Raw genomic sequence first — 16,350 nt, 5'->3', positions numbered from 1 at the left:
ATCCACTTGATCCCTGGTACACGATCCATCCACCACAAGGCCAGGCGGTGCCATATATGATGCGAGGGAAAGTGGAGATCGAGCTAGACAGGCTGCAACGAGAGGGCATCATCGCACCGCTGGAGTTCAACGAGTGGGCCAGTCCGATTGTTACGGTTCTCAAGGGCGATGGCATGGCATGGGACTATAAAGTAACGATTAACCGTTTTTCGCTGCAGGACCAGTACCCGCTACCCAAACAGATGACCTATTTGCAACGCCGGCAGGAGGAAAGATGTTCACCAAGTTGGGCCTGACCTCGGCCTACATGACGCAGGAGCTGGCGGAATCTTCAAAAGGCCTCACCTGCATCAACACGCACAAAGGTCTGTCCATCTACAATAGATGCCCTTTTGGGATTCGATCGGCCGCGGCTATTTTTCAAAGGAACATGGAGAGTCTGCTAAAGTCAGTTCGGCGCACCATGGTTTTCCAAGACGACATATTGATCACAGGTCGGGACACCATCGAACACTTGCAGAACCTGGAAGAGGTTCTAAGTTGGCTAGATTGTGTGGGACTCAGGTTGAAACACTGGAAGTGTGTTTTCCTGTTCTTAGGGAAAAGAATCGTGGCAGATGGCATCAGACCCACCAACGCCAAGATGGAGGCCATCAAGAACGCGCAGAGACCACGGAACATGACGGAGCTACGGTCGTTCCTGGGGCTCCTCAATTATTTTGGTAATTTTCTACACGGGTTTAGCATCTTGCTAGAATACGTGTTGCTATGCAAGAGAGATGACTGGGTATGGGGGAAATCACAAGAGACAGCTTTTGAGAAAGCCCGAAATCTCAACAAACTTGATGTTCCAACAAACTGCTGGTCCTGTATGATCCTTGTAAACGTTTAGTGCTAGCTTTCGTACGGGGTCGGGTGTGTGTTATAACAAGCAAACGAATCGGGAACATTGCAACCGGTCGCTTATGCAACCAGGAGTTTGTCCAAGGCCAAAAGGGCCTACGGCATGACTGGAAAAAAAAGCTCTGGCATGCGGTTACAGGGTAAAAAAAATGCATCAGTATCTGTTTGGGCTTAAGTTCGAGTTAGAAACTGACCATAAGCAGCTCATATCACTATTCTCAGAGAGCAAAGGTATCAATACTAATGCCTCTGCTCACATCCAAAGATGGGCGCTCATGCTGTCTGCATATAACTATGTAGTTCGCCACAAGTCAGGCACAGAAAACTGCGCTGACGCCCTCAGTCGGCTACCATTGCTCACCACCGGGGTGGAATTGGCACAGCCTGCAGACTTGCTCTTGGTGATGGATGCATTTGAAAACAGTCACCCGTTACGGCCCGCCAGATCAGGACCTGGACCAGCCAGGATCCTCTACTGTCCCTTGTAAAAAAAACTGTGTCCTCCATGGGAGTTGGTCCAGCGTCCCAGAGGAGATGCATGAAGAGATCAAGCCGTTCCAGGGGCGTAAAGACGAAATGTCCATTCAGACGGACTGTCTTTTGTGGGGTAATTGCGTGGTTTTGTCCATGAAAGTCAGGGAGACGTTCATACGCGACCTACACAGTACCCACCCAGGCATAATAATGATGAAAGCTATAGCCAGATCCCATGTGTGGTGGCCCGGCATCGACTCAGATTTGGAGTCCTGCGTGCGCCAATGCAACACTTGCTCTCAACTGAGCAATGCACCCAGGGAGGCACTGCTAAGTTTGTGGTCATGGCCCTCCAAACCGTGGTCTAGGATCCACATTGACTTTGCTGGCCCATTTCTAGGCAAAATGTTCTTGGTTGTTGTGGATGCTTATTCAAAGTGGATTGAGTGTGTAATAACGTCTGTAAGCACGTCCACTGCCACCATCGAAAACCTACGAGCCATGTTTGCCATGCACGGCCTGCCTGATGTCCTTGTCAGCGACAATGGGCTGTGCTTCACCAGCGCTGAATTCAAGGAATTCATGACCCGCAATGGGATAAAGCACGTCACATCTGCCCCGTTCAAGCCCGCATCCAACGGCCAGGCAGAACGGGTAGTCCAAACCATGAAGCAAAGCTTGAAATGCATGTAGGAAGGCTCCCTGCAGACCCGCCTGTCCCGAGTCCTGCTCTGCTACTGTAATAGACCCCACTCGCTCACCGGGGTTCCCCCAGCCGAGCTGCTCATGAAAAGGATGCTCAAAACAAGGCTCTCTCTAGTCCATCCTGATCTCCATGATCACGTCGAGGGCAGGCGGCATCAACAAAGCATGTACCATGATCGCGCAAATTTGTTACGTGATATTGAAGTCAATGACCCTGTACTTGTACTCAACCATGGACATGGTCCCAAATGGCTTACTGGCGCCGTCATAGCCAAAGAAGGGAGTAGGGTGTTTCAAGTCAAACTCGCAAATGGACTAACTTGCAGAAAGCATTTGGACCAAACCAAACTACGATTCACAGACAGCCACGAGCAACCTGAAGAGGACACCACCAACTTTGACCCTCCGACACACAAACAAGTGGCAACCGACATCATGGTTGACCACGAAGCTGAACTCATCATCCCCAGCAGTCTTGCAAGGCCAACTTCACTGCAGCCCAGCGAAGAACCAACCAACTCACCTGCACCTGCATTTGTACTGAGACGATCAACTAGGGAGCGGAAAGCCCCAGATTGTCTCACCCTGTAAATAAGTGTACTATTGACTTTGGGAGGGAGTGATATTATGTATGCAACCTTATGTAACCAGCATTCGACAACCACCAGAGGGCGTATCTGTTGGAGTCCCAAGGAATCCCAGCATCCCTTGGGAGCACTGTATATAAGCAAGCCTCCCATGCTGTACCAGTACTCTGGAGTTAGAATAAAGAGACTAAGGTCACACTTATTCACGTCTACAGTACTCAGTCACATTGCTTTATTCAAGACATAACATATTATCTGCCACAGACCAGGCACTGAAAACTTTGCCGATGCTCTCAGCTGGCTACCATTACCCACCACTGGGGTTGAAATGGCACAGCCTGCAGACTTGCTACTGGTCATGGATGCTTTTGAGAGTGAGGGGTCACCCGTCACTGCTCGCCAGATCAGGACCTGGACTAACCAGGATTCTGTGCTATCATTAGTAAAGATTTGCGTCCTAAATGGGAACTGGTCGGCCGTTCCCGGGGAAATGCAAGATGAAATTAAGCTGTTTCACTGACACAAAGATGAAATGTCCATCCAGTCGGATTATCTCTTATGGGGTAATTGCGTGGTTTTGCCAAAGAAAGGCAGTGAAACGTTTATACGCCACCTACACAGTACCCACCCAGGCATTGTCATGATGAAGGCAATTGCCAGGTCGCATGTTTGGTGGCCCGGCATTGACTCGGACTTGGAGTTATGCATGCATCAGTGCAACATTTACTCGCAACTGAGTAATGCACCAAGGGAAGCGCCACTGAGTATGGTCATGGCCCTCCAAACCGTGGTCCAGGATCCATGTAGATTTTGCTGCCCCCTTTCTAGGAAAGATGTTTTTAGTAGTTGTGAACGCTTACTCCAAATGGATGGACATGTCATCCAGCATGTCTACAGCCACCATTGAAAGCCTCCGCGCCATGTTCGCCACCCATGGCTTGCCCGACGTCCTTATCAGCGACAATGGACCATGTTTCACCAGCTCGGAATTCAACGAGTTTATGACCCGCAATGGCATCAAGCATGTCAGATCTGCTTCGTTTAAGCTCGTGTCTAACGGTCAAGCAGAGCAGGCAATCCAAACAATCAAGCAGAGCTTGAAACGCGTGACGGACGGCTCCCTGCAGACCCGCTTGTCTCGCATTCTGCTCAGCTACCGGATGCGACCCCACTCACTCACCGGCGTTCACCCGGCAGAATTGTTAATGAAGAGAGCCCTCAAAACCAGGCTCTCCCTAGTCCACCCGGATCTTAATGATCACGTGGAAACCCGGCGACACTGGCAGAACATGTACCACGATCGCACGGCTGTTTCACGTGACATTGATGTGAACGACCCTATGTTTGTCCTGAATTACGGTCATGGTCCCAAGTGGGTTGCTGGCACTGTTTTGGTCAAGGAAGGTAATAGGGTGTTTATAATCAAACTGTTAAATGGCCAAACATGCAGAAAGCATTTAGATCAGACCAAATTGCGATTTACTGACAACCAGGAACGACTTGAAGAGGACATCACCATTGACGATCCACCAACACACACCAACCAGCAATCGACCTCGCTGTCAATCATGAGGATGAACCCACCGTTCCTGACAGTCCGGTCAGACCAACCACGGTGCAATGCAGCAATGGTCCGACAATTCACACACGCCAGCGTTTGAACTTAGATGATCAATCAGGGAGCGAAGGGCTCTGGATCGCCTCAACTTGTAAATAACTTGTACCGAAGACTTTGGGGGGGGAGTGACATTATGTATGTAACTATGTAATACTTGCCACCAGAGGGCGCGACTGTTGACGAATGGTCACCTGCACACACGTGCAGGGCCAGTATGAAAGGTAGGCTGCCATGTTTAGGCACTGGAGTTGTAATGAAGAAGACTAAGGTCACACTAAGTTTAGCTCACAGTACTCAGTCTCGTGGAGTTGTATACACAACCCCCTTTTGCCTTGCACCATCGTACCTTTTGTCATTTAATCTCTCCTGCCTTCCACCCTATCACAGACTTTACCATTTGCTCTTTCCTCCCCTCCCCCTTTCCTTGCCTCTGCACTTGCTTAAAACCTATTACATCTCTAACTTTTTTTCCAGTTCTGACAAAAGGTCATCGACCTGAAACGTAAACTCTGTTTCTCTCTCCACAGATGCTGCCTGACCTGCTGAGTGTTTACAGCATTTTCTGTCTTTATTTTAGGTTATTTAACTGATGGGGGCTAAGCCTTGTCTTCCTCAAACAATACAACGCACATTTATTTTCCAGCATTATTGCTTGTAGCAATCAGGAGAAGGAAACATGGCTGGTGGGTAGGGTTGTCAATGTATTCCTGGAGATGTCCTCTACACATGACCTCCTGCCTCCAACTACCCCGCCCCCTCGCTCCCACCATTGGTTGCCCAACACATCCATGCTCATGGAACACCGCCAATTTATTACTCTCCCTTACCCAATTGGATGATCCTTGACTGTCAGTCAATCAGCCATTTTTCCCATCTCCAATATTTTTATCACCGATAGACAGAAGTGCTCAACGAAAATGCTATGAGGAAAGATTGGATAGGCTGGGTTTGTTTTCTTTGGAACAGAGGAAGCTAAGGGGAGACCTTATTGAGGTGTATAAAATTATGAGGGGCCTGGATAGAGTGGATAGGAAGGACATATTTCCCTTAGCAGAGGGGTCAACAACCAGGGGGCATAGATTTAAAGTAATTGGTGGGAGGTTTAGGGGGGATTTGAGGGGAGATTTCTTCACCCAGAGGGTGGTGGTGGTCTGGAACTGACTGCCTGAAAAGTTGGTAGAGGCAGAAACCCTCATCACATTTAAAAAGTACTTGAAGTGCCGTAACCTACAGGACTACGGACCAAGAGTTGGAAAGTGGGATAGGCTGGTTAGCTCTTTGTCGGCCGGCGCGGACACGATGGGCCAAAATGTCCTCCTTCCGTGCTGTAAATTTCTATGGTTCTGTGAAAATGAAAAAAATATGCCTTTATTTTTAATGTCTCTATGACTTTACTCCTGGTAATCTTCAATTCCTGGAGACTCCAGGCCAATCCTGGAGGGTTGGCAACCCTCCTGGTGGAACGGAAGCTGATTGTAGTACAGTATACCAATCAGCAACTGGGAATGAATCCTATAAGGGGCAGTACCATTGGACCATTCTGTAAGTTGTAATGTTATATATGGAAGAAAAGAAAGACTTGCATTTATATAGCGCCTTTCACGACCACCGGACATCTCAACACGTATTACAGCCAATGAAGTACTTTTGGAGTGTAGTCACTGTTGTAATGTGGGAAATGCGGCAGCCAATTTGCGCACAGCAAGCTCCCACTAAAAGCAATGTGATAATGACCAGATAATCTGTTTTTGTGATGTTGATTGAAGAATAAATATTGGCCCAGGACACCGGGGAAGAAGAAGTTAGGTACAGTGAGTTTTAGAAGAGATGTGGTTCAAGTTTAAAGACTGGGGCAAGTTTCATTTGGTGAGGTTTAAATTGCTCAGAAAGAATAGAAAAATAGATTCAAGGAGGGATAGCTTTGCTAACAATCATGAGTCTAACTATTGAATTGACCTTAGATGACCGAAGGAGTGGAAAGGAAAGTAAGTTAATAATTGGGAAATGCTGTGCAACACCAGGTGGAAAGGGATAAATGAATATGGAATTATTCAACCAAGAAAGTGCAGTATATGGCCAACTTAATTACTGAGAAATTGTGTAATGATTATGAGATCGTTTCAAAGCAGAAGTAAGTTCATGGACCAGGTGCAGGACTGTTTCTTAATGTAAACTAAATTGAGTAGCAGGGTAGAATACGTGAATTGACCTTTCCAGTGTCACGAAAAAGCTATTGGGCTCCATAGTCCAGTAATAGTTAATTCATTAGTAGGGGCTACTTCATGTTTTATGTATTACAACATCCAACATCAACAAGGGACAGCAAACCATGACGCCCTATTTGGTGAGTTAATACAAATATTGCAAAGTTGTTTGGCTCTAGCAGAAAATGCGATCAGCTACTTCTCAAAGTCCCAGTGGGCTTCGGTGACAGGAAGATATGTAATGTAGTTTATGTAATAATTACTCTAATCAACTGTTCTGAGAAATATGGTTAGGAACATAGGAACAGAAATAGGCCATTTAGCCCCTTGAGCCTGTTTCACCATTCAATGAGATTGTGGCTGATCTGTGACCTAACTCCATATACCCACCTTTGCCCCATATCCTGTAATACCTTTGGTTAACAGAAATCTATCAATCTCAGATTTAAAATTAACAAATGTCTCAGCATCAACTGCCATTTGCTGAAGAGAGTTCCAAACTTCTACCACCCTTTGTGTGTAGAAGTGTTTCCTAACTTCACTTCCGAGAGACTTAGCTCTAATTTTTAGGGTGCATCCCCTAATCCCAGACTCCCCACCCGATGGAAATAGTTTCTCTGTCTACCCTACCAGTTCCCCCTAATATCTTGAAAATGTCGATAAATCACCCCTTAATCTTCTAAATTCTAGGAATACAACCCTAGTTTGTGTAATCTCTCCTCGTAATTTAATCCTTTGATTCCCGGTCTCATTCCAGTAAATCTCTGCTGCACTCCCTCCAAGGCCAATATATCCTTCCTAGGGTGGTGGTGCCCAAACAGCTCACAGTGCTCCAGGTGTGGTCTAACCAGGATTTTGTGTCGCTGCAGCATAACTTCAACCCCCTTGTATTCTAGTCCTTTAGATATAAAGGCCAACATTCCATTAGAACATAAAAAATAGCAGGAGTAGGCCATTTGGCCCCTCAAGCCTGCTCCGCCATTTAATAAGATCATGGCTGATCTGATCTTGACCTCAACTCCACTTCCCTGCCAGTTCCCCATAACACCTGACTCCCTTATCTTTCAAAAATCTGTCTATCTCCACCTTAAATACATTCATAATTAGCCTTTATGATTATTTTCTGTACCTGTCCATGACATTTTAATGATCTATGTACATTGATTCCACTGCTTCTAGCTTTTCACCATTTAGATGTTCTATCCTTTTTAGGTCCAAAGTGGATGACCTCACGCTTGCCTAAATTGAAATCCATTTGCCACAGTTTTGCCTATTCACTTAATCTATTAATATCTCTTTGTAATTTTATGCTTCCATCTACACTGCTTACAATGCCATCGGCAAACCTGGATATGTAGCTCCCTATCCCATCATTTAAGTCGTTAATGAATATATGTGCTATTGATAATAAAATTTACTTCGGTGACTTATTGACCTAAAAACAGATTAGAACTGAAGTGAGGCATGTTCTTGCTGCGATCCCAATTCAGATTACCCTGTCCTCTCTCTATTACTCGAGATAACCTGCCACACAATGGCAGCAAGAACTTCAGCTGTGAAATACCACGATTATAACATATGGAGAGGTGCAGATGACAAATTTACAACGTCACTTAAGAACTAAAAATCATTTACAGTGAGTTGAAAGCAAACATGCTAGGATTTCAATACCAGTGACAGCACATTATAAGAACACGTGTACTTTTGAAGATTGTTTTTTTCCCCCAAAAAGGTAAACATTAGTACAAATGTTTAATGTATGTTTCTTTGCCTAGACATATTCTGGTAAATGACAATGTTGTCTTATTGGGCAAATGCTCCCTGTGTGTTTGTTATTCAGCTGTGTCCTTCCTACTTCCCGTGGTCCCTTAGGGTGGGTTGCTGCCATGTACACCTGTGGTGTGCTTATTTCCCCAACTCACCTTAGCATAAGCCTTGTGCTCCTATACCTTGTGTATCAGAGACTGTAGCTATCACGCTTCTTGGTTTAAGGCTGTTGCTCTCAATGTGAGTCTGTTTCCTCTTAGTGTGAATCTGCTGCCCCATTAAATGAGCCTGTGGCCCCTCACTGCAGGTCTGTGACCCCTCACTGTGTTACCCCTCACTGTGTTGCCCCTCATTGTGGGCCTGTTACCCCTCACTGTGTTACACCTCACTGTGTTACCCCTCACTGTGTTGCCCCTAACTGTGTTGCCCTTCATTGTGGGCCTGTTACCCCTCACTGTGTTACCCCTCACTGTGTTGCCCCTCACTGTGGGCCTGTTAACCCTCACTGAGTTATGCCTCACTGTGTTACCTCTCATTGTGTTGCCCCTCACTGTGTTGCCCCTCATTGTGGGCCTGTTGCCCCTCACTGTGTTATGCCTCACTGTGTTGCCCCTCATTGTGGGCCTGTTACCCCTCACTGTGTTATGCCTCACTGTGTTGCCCCTCATTGTGGGCCTGTTGCCCCTCACTGTGTTGCCCCTCACTGTGTTACCCCTCATTGTGGGCCTGTTACCCCCTCACTGTGTTATGCCTCACTGTGTTGCCCCTCACTGTGTTACCCTTCACTGTGTTACCCCTCATTGTGGACCTGTTATGCCTCACTGTGTTACCCCTCACTGTGTTGCTCCACACTGTGGTCCCTGTTGCCCTCAGTGGGGGTGGGAGGGTTATTGTCCTAGGGGATGTCCTTGTTGCCCTCAGTGGGGGTGGGTGGGTTATTGCCCTCGGGGATGTCCCTGTTGCCCTCAGTGGGGAGTTATTGCCCCCTGGCGGCTGTGACTCATTGCCTGCTGTTTATTTGTTGTGCTCACGTCTCTCTGACGCCCCAGCGGCTCTGGGCTCTGTCCTCCTAGCCCGTGTTCAGCATCCGGCCACTTTTAAAGCAGACTTTTAAAAGAGAGCCTGCGGAACCTGCTGGCGGGCGGGAGCGGCGCTTTGGGCTTGTTGTTGCTGCAGCATCAAGTTTATCAGCGTTATTAATCGGAACCATTTACTGTTTGGAACTTCGAGCAGGGCGTTGGGAGGAGGAAACGGGGGGACAGAGAGAGGCATGTCATGGAGGAGCCGGAGCCCGGCATCTCCCAGGCGGTGCAGCTGGACCGGCAGCAGGAGCTGAAGGGCGCGGCGCTGCCATGCTCCAGCCACACTTTGCAACCTTCCCTGGGCACCGGCGGCAGCAACAATTGCACCGGCAGCAACAACAATTGTACCGGCAGTAACTGCACCGGCAGCAGCAGCAATTGCACCGGCTGCAAAGGCAACGGCACCGGCACCAACACCGGCAGCAAAGGCAACTGCACCAGTAGAGGATGCACCAACTCCAGCAGCAAAGGCAACTGCACCAGCAGCAACAAAAGATGCAGCAACTGCACCAACACCAGCAGCAGAGGCAACTGCACGGGCAGCAGTAAGTGCACCAGCGCCAGCAGCCACTGCACCCACAGAGGCACCACCACCAGCAGCCACTGCACCAGCAGGGGCACCTCCACCATCAGCAGCACCAGTAGAAAATGCGCCAGCTCCAGCTGCACCCAGGTCCAGCAGCCCGGCTGCAAGCTGTGCTGCCCGGAGAAGGAGGCGCTGCTCAGCGCCGTCAGCCGCCACAGCAACGAGCTGAGGCTGAACCGCCGCCGTACCAAGTCGCTGCCCTGCCTGCACGACCCGGCCGACTTCTTCGGCGACTTGCACGGCGGCCTGCGCAAGAAGGTGAAGTTCGCCGACTCGCTGGGGCTGAGCCTGGCCAGCGTCAAGCACTTCCGCGCCAGCGACCAGCCTTACGTGCCGTCCAAGGTGCTGCTGCGGCTGCAGAGCTTCCCGGCCATCGTGGACGACCTGAACGAGAAGTTCAAGGCGCTGGGCATCCACTGCCTGAGACCCGCCTTCGCCCAGCCCGGGGAGGCCAGCGACTTCTGGCAGCGGGCCGAGAAGAACCGGGTGTGCCTGGAGAAGGTGACGGTCAGCCACTTCGATATCCACGGGCTGGTCAGGGTGCTGAACGTCTCCTACGCCAAGGAGGTGACGGTCCGCTACACCTTCAACAATTGGCTCTCCTGCTTGGACACGCCGGCTCGGTACGTGGAAGGCTCCAGCCAGTCGGGCACCGACCAGTTCGCCTTCTCCCTGTCCATCCCACCTTTCCTGGACCAGGGCGCCTTCGTCCACTTTGCCATCTGCTACCGGGCGGACAACGAGGAATACTGGGACAATAATTTCGACAAAAATTACGCCCTGCAGTGTGAATCCACCTCCGATGAACACGCCAACATTTAAGGATTTATTTTGGGGGTTGGAGGGGTTAAACAAAAAAATTTTTTTTGCAAATGTCCTCTATTAAAGAGGTGCCATCTCTCCTTTTTAATTCGATTACACGAACTGCGGGTTTTACACAGTGCCAGGCGTCAAACTTGCCCAACGAAGTGTATTATTATATGTTCCAATCTGTAGGATAAAGTTTGAGGTATGCTATTAGTAGTACAATTATTGAAGAAAATTAAAAGTCACAATGGCATCAAGAATATTTGACTTGCGATCAAAAAGGTACCCCCCCCCCCCCGCACACAGCACAAGTGGCAAGATTGACTGAGTAAATGGTCAATGCACAGACCTGTTGAGATGGTCTTTCAACACTTTGTAATGTAAGAGCTTGGTTTAAACTGTACCCTACTTCTGCCATCCTCCAATTTTTACCTTTTGCCTTCCTTCCCAGGATAAAGACTTGCAGCATTCTCGTGACCCAGAGCTGGGATTGAGAACCTGCTCCCAGTCCTCTCCAATGTCACTCTCGCCAGCTGTGAGGACGTGCGGAGAGCGGGCAGGTTTGGTATTACGCCCGAATTTCCAACCCCCCCCCCCCCCCCCCCGCGCCCCCACCAGCAGTGCCGAGATTGTAGGCACAAAAGCTCATTCCACTGATCTGGGGCAAAGGTGTTAAGCACAGTGTAGCACTGCAGTGCCTTACAGTATGTCCAGTAGCAATAAGACAACTTGAACAAGATGTGATCTCAACTGAAAAGATTTAATATTTTTTATATATAGACAATCACATTTTATGAATTGTCTAAAAATGGTCCCAAAAATGAATTGTGCAATGTGCAGACGATCTATGATGCTCTGATGTGTATGTGTGTGTGATGGAGTTTGTAATGATCTGAGGACTGCAGCTCATATAGAGGATTGTAATAGAAGACAATACGCTCGTCTATTTATGTGGATCAAATCGGTTGATCAGTAACAGTACATCTTCTTCTTAGGCAGTCCCTCGGAGTCGAGGATGACTTGCTTCCACACTAAAAATGAGTTCTCAGGTGACTGATAAGTCCAATGTGGGAACTACAATCTCTGCCACAGGTGGGACAGACGGTGGTTGAGGGGACGTTGGTTGAAGGGACGGGTGGATGAGGTGCTTGGGTTGTCGTGCGCTCCTTCCGCCGTTTGCGCTTGGTCTCCGCTTGCTCCCGGCGAAGAGACCCGAGGTATTTGGCACCTTTCCCGATTATTCTCTTCCACTTTGAGTGATCTTGCGCCAGTGATTCCCAGGTGTCGGTGGGGATATTGCACTTCTTCAAGGAGGCCTTGAGGGTGTCCTTGAAGCATTTCCTCTGCCCACCTGCCATGTCAGAGCTCCGAGTAGAGTAACTCCGAGTAACAGTACATATACTAGATGCCAATCACTGTTCTAACTGTTTGGTAGGAGCATTGAGTGAACTTGTTTACCTCTGATTGTCAACACAACCCCAACTGAAGTGGTTTTATTTCTATAGCTGGAACAAAAGCTGGTTATGATGTGAAAGATGATGTGTATTGTTTATGGGATGTACTTTCAGTCAGAATGCAATAGAAAATGCAATCTACTGATGAGTGTAAATGGAACACATATTTTAAATGTGGCATTTAAAATACATCATGGAATGGATTAAAAGTGTTTTATCCAATGAACTTCCTCTTTATCGGACCAAAAGAAAAAGGGAATTTGATCAGTGTTTGAAAATGTTTTATATCCTTGAGTCACTCATACTGGATTGAATGTTCTGATAAAAGTTTATATTTTTCACTGAATGTAAGAATTTGCTGTGTGACAATTCCAAATGGCGGTGTGCAGCAGTCACCCAATGTGTATGGAAGAATGAAAAGCTAATGTGCAACATAAAATTTAAGATTTACTATCAAGTCTGTTGGGCTGAAACAATGAATATGAATGAATATCAGCCCCTCCCCATTGCGATCCCCACTACAGTGCACAGGGGTGTTCCTTATTGCGTTTTTGAAGTGCAGCATCTGACGCACTTAATGTAAGTTGGATGTTCGAACTGCGTTCAGAATCATGGCGGCTGATTGGGAGAGTATCCGAACATGCAATGGAATGTTAGCGGAGTCCAAGCTGACCATCCACCCTGCTAACAAGACAAATTCATCCCACTGCAGGACCACGGACTTTAACTCTCTTATACTGTCTGCTCCCGAACTTCTGTTTACAACCAGAACATGACTCTCAATCTTTGGCATGCCTATGAAACCTGACATTTCTCTGTATCCAATTGCATACACATTTCGGCTGCCACCCTGAGGTTGAGCCCATTACTTCAATCTTGCTTTTTTATTCTTCTCTTGACCGCTCTGAGGCCCTGCTCTCCTGTCACCTCCCCTTCCTGTCACCTGGTCATTCCACCTTTCATTTCTCCCGCCCCGGGTACTTTGCTCCCGCATTCTCTACCTCAACCCTTGACTACTCTTCTGCCTTCTTACTCTTGCCACTGTCCCAGGCTAGGATCCCCCTTGCATATGCTCACAGCTACCCTCTTGCCTCTTGGTATTCTCTGAAGGGCCCATCGTTGCCTCCTTATAAGCAGCAAACACCCTGACCCAGCTTCATCTCCCACTGACCTCCCCACTCAGTGCACCTCCTGGCGGCTAATCAGAGAGATTCCCATCCCCCTCCCCTCCCCATCACTGCCTCCTCAGACTCTGCCAGATCAACGATCACCACGCCCCTCCGCATTTCCAGAATGAACGTTCACTTGCAAACTAGGCCTTTGCCATCCACAACCACAACGATGGTTGCAATAACATCATGGCTTTGTCGAGTGGTGCCAACTTGTCCCATACTGAAGCCTCCCCACCTGGCTAAACTTTGCACCCTCTGCCTCTGCCTCTACGGTGGCAGTATGGCCCTTATCACCAAATCATACATTGGTGTCTCCCATACTCCTCTGACATCTTTACCTCCTTGGTCCATCCCTCTCACCTGTCCTTTAAAATCCTCAATCTTTACCACACCTTCCAAGACCCACTCCCAGTTTCTCATTGAGATGTCTTCTTTTCCTCCATGAGCCTCTGCACTTAGCAACTTCTTTATCACTACAATTGAGACTATCTGTTCAGCAGCTTCTGCCAAATCCCACTTCTCCTTGCCAAACTTCCCAGAATTTACCTCAGTCCTTAGCCTTTAATCCGTGTCTTTCTCTAGTTTCTCTCCTAACTCCCCCTTGTGCCCTCTCCAAGCTCATCTTGTCAATGAGACCCACCTTTTGCTGTATTGACCCCATTCCCACTAAACTGCTCTCCACCAATGTTCCCTATAATTTTTTTTGAGTGTGCGGCCCCTTTAAGCGGCTACGCGAGCCATTCAAAATACCACGGTTTTTCCTATTTAAAAGCCAGTGGGCCGGCTGTGCAGGAGCTGCAGAGTGCTGTGTGGCCGCGTAGCTTACAGGAAACATTGCTGACCACACAACTTCTCTTCCTGGCCCTAATGTTAGTTGACATTGTAAATGGTTCGCTCTTTAACAAACCCACCTCAACCCCTCTGTGCTTGCAAACTACCACCCCATCTCCAACCATCCTTTCCTCTCCCAAAGCCCTTGTGTTGTTCCCTCCAAAATCCGTGCCCATATTTTCTGCAACTCCATCTTTGAATCTCTCCAATCAAATTTCTACTCCTGCTATAGCACTCAAAGGCCCTAATGTACGTGACTGTGACAATGATGCTCTATGCCTCTTTGTCTTTCTTTACCTGTCTGCAGTGTTTGACATGGCTGACCACACCATCCTCCTCCAATGCCTCTCCATTGTCCAGCTCATTGGGACTGCATTCGTTCAGTTCCAACAATGGCTTCCCTTCCCACCCCTGCGCCCATTACCTCAGGTGTCCCCAAGGATCTATTCCCCCCTCCTCGTCATCGTGCTGCCCCTTGGAATACAATCAAAACAGAAAGGGAGGGCCAGGTTCCACATGTATGTTCACAACACCCAGCTCTACACAACCTCTCTCGACTTCTCCACAGCCTCTGTGTTGACATCCAGTTAAAGGTGAGCTGCAATTTCCTCCAGTTAAATATTGGGAAGAGCAAATCGATCATCTTCAGTCTCTGCTACAAACTCTCTTCAGTCTCTGCCACAAATTCTGTGCCCTTGCCACAAATTCCATCCTCCTCCCCAATCACTGTCTCAGTTTGAACCAGACTGTTTGTAATCTCGGTATCCTATTTGACCCTGAGAGGAGATTTTGGCCCCATATCCTCTTCATCAAAACCTCCACCACCGTAACATCACCCATTTCCATCCCGCCTCAGCCCATCAACTGGTGAAATTCCATCCATGCCTTTTCACCTCCAGACTTGACTTCCACTGTCCTCCCGACTAGCCTCCATGCTCATTAAACTTCAGCTCATCCCAAACTCTGCTGCATGTCTCCTGTCCCACACCAAGTCTCACTCACCCATCACCCCAGTGCTTGCTGACCTACATTGGCATCTGGTCCCCCAATGGCTCAAATTTAAAATTACTTTCCTTGTGATTAAATCCCTTCATGCTCTCATCCCTCCCTCCCTATCTCGATAACTTTCTCCTGCCATAATCTCTGAGAAATCTGTATTACTCCAACTCTGGCCTTTTGTGTCTCCCCCAGTCCTTTTGCCCCACTGTTAGCAGCCGTGTCTTCAGTTGTCTATTTCTTAAGCTCTGGAATTCCCTCCATAAACCTTCAAAGGAGGACTAGTGGCTTAAACTGGGTAAGGTTCCAGGGGTGCCAGTAGCGACTGGACAAGGGACATTAGTGAGCTATTCTACCATGTGGGTATTTCAAAGCTATGTCTGTTCCTGTTGTCAACTGACATTCATATTCTCTTCTTTTTCCCGACTTGGTCTCTGGCTTAGAGAAACTTAGAGCAGCTGAATCCCTGTCAACCTGGCTAAGATTGGTCACTCTAACACAGCACATATAAGGGGTCAAGTCTGAGACCTTCTTGATTGATGAGACTTAGTGCTACATTGGATGATGCATCTACATAATGAGGATAGGGTAGTAGTGATGGTTTTTATGGCATTCTCACTCATCATCATCATCATCGGCAGTCCCTTGAAATGGAGGAAGACTTGTTTCCACTCCTAAAAGTGAGTTCTTAGGTGACTGAACAGTCCAATATGGGAATTACAGTCTCTGTCACAGGTGGGACAGACAGCCGTTGAAGGAAAGGGTGGGTGGGAAGACAGGTTTGCCACACGCTCCTTCTGCTGCCTGCGCTTGTTTTCTGCGTGCTCTCGGCGACGGGACTCGAGGTGTTCAGCAGGGAAATGTGGAGGCAGATTGTAGTAAAACCAGCAACTCAGGCCAGACCAGGATCTACCCAACGTGTATGACTCAGCACCACACACTGTGCCTCCTGACTTTCAGATAGCTGGGGGAAACTCGAGAAAAGCCAATGGATGCAAATGAACAGGGGAAAAAAAAATCACACTGGTGCAGTACGAGATGATCTTCTTATGTGGGAGATGAGGGACTTTGTTGGGATTATACCTGATCTGGCAGTGCCTGTTGGTGACAGTTTTTAAAAATGTATTCATTCAAGGGATGTGGGCATTGCTGGCAAGGCCAGCA

General features: G+C 48.1%; 2 protein-coding genes across 2 annotated transcripts in view; one reads left to right on the top strand and one right to left on the bottom strand.

Moving 5' to 3' along the window:
* The window catches only part of rpp40 (ribonuclease P/MRP 40 subunit), a 73,730-nt gene extending 63,396 nt beyond the window's left edge, over positions 1-10,334 (bottom strand). Inside the window, exon 1 of the mRNA XM_070879798.1 lies at positions 10,257-10,334. The gene's annotated coding sequence lies outside the window, so the exon portion shown is untranslated. The remainder of the gene's footprint in view (positions 1-10,256) is intronic.
* ppp1r3g (protein phosphatase 1 regulatory subunit 3G) lies at positions 9,534-10,883 on the top strand. Its single transcript, XM_070880150.1, has one exon. It carries the CDS (start codon positions 9,534-9,536, stop codon positions 10,746-10,748), a length of 1,215 nt encoding a protein of 404 aa, XP_070736251.1. The 3' UTR covers positions 10,749-10,883.
* The last annotated feature ends 5,467 nt before the right edge of the window (positions 10,884-16,350 follow it).

The sequence above is a fragment of the Pristiophorus japonicus genome, chromosome 5 (genome assembly GCF_044704955.1).
Source record: "Pristiophorus japonicus isolate sPriJap1 chromosome 5, sPriJap1.hap1, whole genome shotgun sequence".
NCBI lineage: Eukaryota > Metazoa > Chordata > Chondrichthyes > Pristiophoridae > Pristiophorus > Pristiophorus japonicus.
Note: the sequence above shows the minus strand (reverse complement) of the source record. Positions and strands in the feature narration are given on the sequence as shown.

What these genes read in the sequence shown, in the direction of transcription:
- ppp1r3g (XM_070880150.1), top strand. Translation starts at nt 9,534, where the DNA reads ATGGAGGAGCCGGAGCCCGGCATCTCCCAGGCGGTGCAGCTGGACCGG.